We start from the raw sequence: 6,627 nt of genomic DNA on the forward strand, positions 1-6,627 counted from the left end.
GGCTGCCTACCTGGTATATTGCAGCTGGTATTGGTTTTTGCCTGGATGGTGGTCTTTTATAGCATGTGATTGTAGCTTGACAATATGACCACAAGTTTTGTCTCTCTTTAGATAATGTAGGGAGAGAAAAAAGCCCCCCTACAGGTAAAGAGGGAACCAAAAAACAAAACAGCAATAGAAAAGAGGGCAGATTGGATACTGTAGTATATAATCACAGAAAAGAGAGAAGAGAAAAAGAAAATTCTGTAGCCAAATGTGAGTATGACTTTAATGTCACTCTCTCAGCTTCTTGCCTTCAAGGCTGTCAGAGAAATTTCAAGATGCCACTGTTGGTCATTATGGCATAATTTAGGATTTAATTTTTGCCCTTTTCCTTTTAAGTCTGTCTCTATCGCACTCCACAACTCCCATTCGGACCATTTTCCTAGTGATAAGCAGTTCAGGGCTACCTGTGGCCATTTTGTGCTTCCATTTCGTGTTGAAACTTTATCTTTAAATTTTTAGCAGATTGTGTGCATGAATAAGAGAACCCTTCATGGGTGGGTGGAGGGCTGTTCACATGCTCAGGCACCCCCTGTAGTCACCAGAATGAAGGTGTGCAGACAATGAGATAAACAGATACAAAAAGAATGTCCACACCTTTATCTCTGAGGATTGGTCAGATATCAAGGCATCTGTGGTGGGTCTGTTCCTTCCCCTGCCCCGTCTTGCCCAAGATGGCTGTTCCGGGAGCCACTGAGTCCAGTGGATCCGAAAGCCCTAGATGGCTTGCTTCTGCTATATATTCTACTGGCTGTGAGCCTTAAAACTTTCTTAATATTCCTTTATATGTACTTCAGTGTTCTGGGACCATCCCCTGAACCTCCTTTGTCTGGTATTCTGTCTTATTGCTGATGGAGTTCCTCACTACACTTCTTCCAGATCTGCCATCAATCCCTGCCCTGGAACTGGGTTTTAGCAAGGTATTCAAAGTAGAAAATTCATTTGACTTCATAGAGAATATTTCACTGGAAGGGAAACTAACTTCTTTGAGAAGAAAGTACACAAATATCAGAGGATGGGAGTGATGTCAAGTCCAACAGAGAATTCTTTTACTTTGAATGCTGACTTATAAATGAACTCTGAAGATGTACTCTTATCTTGCTAAAATTTTTTTCTCACTGTTTTTACCTTCTCATTCCACCTTCTCCCTGAAAAAACAAAACAAAACAAAAAACCACTCATAACTTTAAATCTTTCAACTAGCCAGATGATATGGATTGACTCCCAAATGGGAGAAACCTCCTTTAATGGCATCTCAGAAACTGCAGCTACCTCAAAACCAGCCCGGCTTATTAACAATGTTAGTGGTGTCACCTAAAATAAAAGGGTTTTAAGACAAACGCTACTTGGATTTTTATAAATAATTCTTGTTTAGTCTTTGCAAGAGAGTAGTTGTAGAGGATTTTCCTATAGCTGTACCAGCAGCAATCTTGGCTTTATGGAGTATGGAGACCCTTGAGCTAGTTTTATCAAGCAGGATTAATCAGTCAGTGTAAAGATGTCAAACTCACTGCATTGAAGTTTACTTATTAGTTTGTATATAAAACTGGAAATTTGCATGCAAAGTCACAGGTAAAAGCCTGATTTAGCCTCACTTTGTTAGTTTGTATGCTAAATACATATAAAGTATCTATTACTTAATGAGCATCAATTAAAAATTCACTAAGTGACTAAAAGAAGTTAAACCTGTATGGACTAGGCATGTTATTTTTAAACTTCTTCTTCTTTAATGGATTAAGGTATTTTTAAGTCAATTTTATAGCCAATCCTGTTCATGCCATGGTTTTAGCCAGTTCATACCACATGGAAGAAGCTAAGATTTTTATTTTTATAACCTAACTGTACATACTGAGGTATAGCAGTTCCTGGAAAAGGAGATCAAAGAAGACGTTAGTTTGTTAAAGGCTATTCTCTCAAAGAACAAGTGTGAGTGTGGTCTGATAGATATGAGAAATAATAACATCTTATTTGTCACATTGTACTTCACCAAACTAATAGTTGATATGATATGGTTTTCAAAGAGTCTTCTAGGTGTTGTCTAAAATAAGATTGTAAAGTGATTTTCAAATCAATCTAGAACAAATTCTTCTCCCTATTAAGTGATAAGGCAGTACTAAATGAACTCCTAGTGTTTATTCTGATTTAGTTTGTGTGTAAGTAGGCACTGTTGAGAGTTATTCCATTTATATTTACTCCGTGTCTTGTGAAATTAGCAACTTTTTTTTCTTTTTTCTATGAGTCTCTTTAGATTATACCTGTAGTTCAAACTTGGAAATGTATGTTGTTGTTGTTAACTGCCATCAATCAAGTAGGTTCTGACCCATGTGATCCTGGGTAGGGTTTCAGTATAATCTTGATGTTCATAATTGATAGATATTGCTCAGGGCATGGAAAATAATAGCATCGATAAGCATTTTTGTCAACTAACCTTGTTGAGCATTGGCTTAGACCACTTGTATATTGCATTATTAATTTTTCTTTAACATTTATTGTATCTATTGATAACATTCAAAAATTCTTTTAATATGGGATCCTTTTCTATCTTTTAAATTATTGTGACCCAAAGTCATTTACTTTTCATTAACTCTGGAGAACGGCTTTTCTGGCATATAGTATCACAGTCCTAGATATAGCTGAGATGGACTTGTAAAGCCCAGGAGTTGGTAGCATTTAAAATTTATAGAAAACCTTGAGTCACTTGTGTTTTTACCATCTGTTAAATAATGAGGTAGGAACAAATGATGGCTAAAAGTCTTCCCTGCTAATGTTTTGCTTTTTGTTCTTCATCAGATTGACCTGTGTAGACTTCTACATGGAGATAGACTGGTTCCTTTGTTTATAAATGCCATGTCTTGACTCAAAATCCCACCTACCTTCAAAAAATCTTGAAATTTTTCAATACCTTGTCTATTCCCAAATTATTCTCTTTTTTCCTATTGACTTTTAAACTTTGTGATAGTGTACAATAGGCAACAATTTCAGTAATAACACAACCTTCTTGTTTTCTGACATGAAAAATGTATTCCCTTTTGTATCCCATGGTATATTCAGTTGCCGAATAAAATAGGTTTACAATCTATAAAAATAACTTTTAAGTATCCATCTTTGGGAATTATAATGGTATACAGATTCACTGGGACTAGGCCTTATAGCAAATTATATTCCTAAACATCTTCTATTGGAAGAAGTCTTAAACATAATTAATTAAATTCCTCCTCCAATGCCTTGTCCTGTGGGATAAATATGAGACTTCCTGCTCCCATAAAGATTTACAGCCTTGGAAAACCCAAGCAGGGTCGCTATGCATCGCAACTGACTCCACGAGCACATAACCACCACCACCATCAATGCCTTGCTCCTGGAATTTTTTTAAAAATAAGAAAATTGGAACTCAGTACTTCGTTAGAATTGAGCGTTCATGGACTAGGTTGTAAGCAATTAACAAACTAATTATGGTTAACTTGTTTAGTTTTTGTAATAATCCTTTTTAAATAGTGCCTATTATTCTCTCCAGAGTAAAAATGGAAACTGAGTCTCAGAAATTTTAAGCGCATGCTCAAGATTAAACACACAACTTGTGGCAAAGGTGAGATATAAATTAAGGGACTGTATCTCCAAAGAATTATGAGCTTAACCACTATACTAAAAACCCAAGATTACATCTGTATTCTTTATAAATCTTGATGCTCTGTGATGTGTAAATACCCTGAGATTGCATGCTAAACTTCTGAATCAATAAACATATCATTACATTTATACATATAGACAACTGGACCAACAGCTTCTGGAATATGTATTTTAGTAGATTTTATCTCCTAAAAAGAACTAGGTAACAAAGCAATTCCTCTTTTATTTCTATTAGCAAAATATGAATGCATGCTAAACTTTTAAAACAGATTTTGCACTAATTCTGTTCCAACCAATTTACTACAGAGACATGGTAGGTTTGTCCTTAGATGAGTAATTTCCTCCATTGAAGTATTCTTTATATACCAAAAAAAAAATAATAATAATCGAGAGAAGTCCGTGTGCTGGGAAAGAGGTGAAGTGCTCAGTGTTCAACCGCCCTTGCAGACCACGTGATAAAACGCGGTGCACGGCGTTTACTCTGGCAGTTGCTGAGATCATTTCCTCCAGAAGACTGAGGATCAGTGCCAGACAAGTACTGCGCATACTCGACAGTCTCTGTTCTAGAGGCAAAACCTCCTGCTGGTTGAGCTCGCTCTTGCCAGTTACATACCTCCTATTCTCAAGGGGGCAGCTCGAGGTGCGTGGGGTCACCGAACGGTTACTCTGAGGTTACTTTACTTGATGGCTTTTGTGCTGCGGTGAACAACTTGATTGTAGCCATGGCCGATGACACCATGCCCGATGAGAAGGCCGTGCAGGTGCTCCGAGACATGGCCAACCGTCTCCGGATCCATTCCATCAGGGCCACATGTGCTTCCAACTCTGGCCATCCCACATCATGCTGCAGTGCAGCAGAAATCATGTCTGTGTTGTTCTTCCATACAATGAGGTATAAACAGACAGACCCGGGACACCCAGACAACGACCGATTTGTCCTCTCGAAGGGCCATGCTGCTCCAATCCTTTACGCCGCTTGGGCAGAGGCTGGTGACATCAGAGAATCCGACCTGCTGCGTTTGAGGAAAATTGACTGTGACCTGGAGGGACATCCCACTCCCAGACTGTCGTTTGTTGATGTGGCAACAGGATCTCTTGGACAAGGACTGGGTGCCGCATGTGGAATGGCTTATACCGGCAAATACTTTGACAAGGCCAGTTACCGGGTATTCTGCCTCATGGGAGATGGCGAATCCTCAGAAGGCTCAGTCTGGGAGGCTATGTCCTTCGCGTCCTACTATAATCTGGATAATCTCATAGCAATCTTTGATGTGAACCGCTTGGGACAAAGTGGCGTTGCACCACTTGAGCACTGCACTGATGTCTATCAGAAGCGCTGTGAAGCTTTTGGGTGGAATACTTATTTAGTAGATGGTCATGATGTGGTGGAGTTGTGCCAGGCATTTTGGCTAGCAACTCAAGTGAAGAACAAGCCCAGTGCTATAATTGCCAAGACCTTCAAGGGCCAAGGTATTCCAAACGTTGAGAATGAAGAAAATTGGCATGGGAAGCCTATACCAAAAGAAAAAGCAGATGCAATTATCAAATTAATTGAGAGCCGCATACAAACCAACAGGAATCTCATACCAAAACCCCCTGTTGAAGACTCACCTGAAATCTGCATCACTGATATAAAAATGACCACCTCACCTGCTTACAAAGTTGGTGACAAGGTAGCTACCCGGAAGGCATATGGGTTGGCTCTGGCTAAATTGGGCCATGCTAATGGAAGAGTTATTGTCCTGGATGGTGACACAAAGAACTCCACATTTTCAGAGTTATTCAAGAAAGAACACCCTGAGAGATTTATTGAATGTTTTATTGCTGAGCAAAACATGGTAAATGTGGCTTTGGGCTGTGCTGCCCGTGGTCGAACCATTGCTTTTGTTAGTACCTTTGCTGCCTTTCTGACCCGAGCATTTGATCAGATCCGGATGGGAGCCATCTCTCAGACCAACATCAACCTTGCTGGTTCCCACTGTGGAGTATCCATTGGTGAAGATGGGCCCTCTCAGATGGCGCTGGAGGATCTAGCTATGTTCCGGAGCATTCCCAATTGCACTGTTTTCTATCCAAGCGATGCTGTCTCAGCAGAGCACGCTGTTTATCTGGCTGCTAATACCAAAGGAATGTGCTTCATTCGGACCAGCCGACCAGAAACTGCAGTTATTTATTCCCCACAAGAAAACTTTGAAATCGGACAGGCCAAGGTTGTCCGCCACAGTAACAATGACAAAGTCACAGTTATTGGTGCTGGGGTTACTCTACATGAAGCATTAGCAGCTGCTGATCATCTTTCTAAACAAGGTATTTCTATCCGTGTCATTGACCCATTTACCATCAAACCCCTGGATGCTGCCACCATCATTTCCAATGCAAAAGCTACAGGCAACTGGGTTATCACAGTGGAGGATCATTATCAAGAAGGTGGCATCGGGGAAGCTGTGTGTGCAGCTGTCTCTGAGGAGCCTGACATCCTTGTTCATCAGCTGGCAGTGCCAAGAGTGCCTCGAAGTGGCAGACCTAGTGAATTGTTGGACATGTTTGGAATCAGTGCCAAACACATCATAGCAGCTGTGAAACACACTCTAATGAACAAAACTAACTGATTTCTTTAAAATTCAATCTGTTGGCATTGGTCTTAAAACACTTGTTACAAAACCATCATTTTTATTTATATGAGTATTATTGTGCTTTTGTTATTGCCTTTAAAACAATCATTAAAGTGGGCTACAAAATTTTAAGTAACAGAATCGCAAACAACTACCTACTACAAAATTTTCTAGTCAGACTACAGATAAGTGGGTTGAGAACAGCATAGAGGTAGTAATTTCTTAAATGTGTGACATGTATTTGTAAGTTAAAAAAAAAAAAAAAAGTGAATTTAATTGTAGACTTCAACAGCCCAGATTTTGAAGCCCTACCACTACTATATATATGGTTCCCAATTTGAGCTTT

At 39.5% G+C, this 6,627-nt stretch overlaps 1 protein-coding gene across 1 annotated transcript; it reads left to right on the forward strand.

Moving 5' to 3' along the window:
* Nucleotides 1–4,391: 4,391 nt before the first annotated feature.
* Nucleotides 4,392–6,278, forward strand: TKTL2 (transketolase-like 2). Its single transcript, XM_006872522.1, has one exon. The coding sequence runs from the start codon at nt 4,392–4,394 to the stop codon at nt 6,276–6,278; it is 1,887 nt and encodes a 628-aa protein (XP_006872584.1).
* The last annotated feature ends 349 nt before the right edge of the window (nt 6,279–6,627 follow it).

This window comes from Chrysochloris asiatica, unplaced genomic scaffold (genome assembly GCF_000296735.1).
Source record: "Chrysochloris asiatica unplaced genomic scaffold, ChrAsi1.0 scaffold00202, whole genome shotgun sequence".
Lineage (NCBI taxonomy): Eukaryota > Metazoa > Chordata > Mammalia > Afrosoricida > Chrysochloridae > Chrysochloris > Chrysochloris asiatica.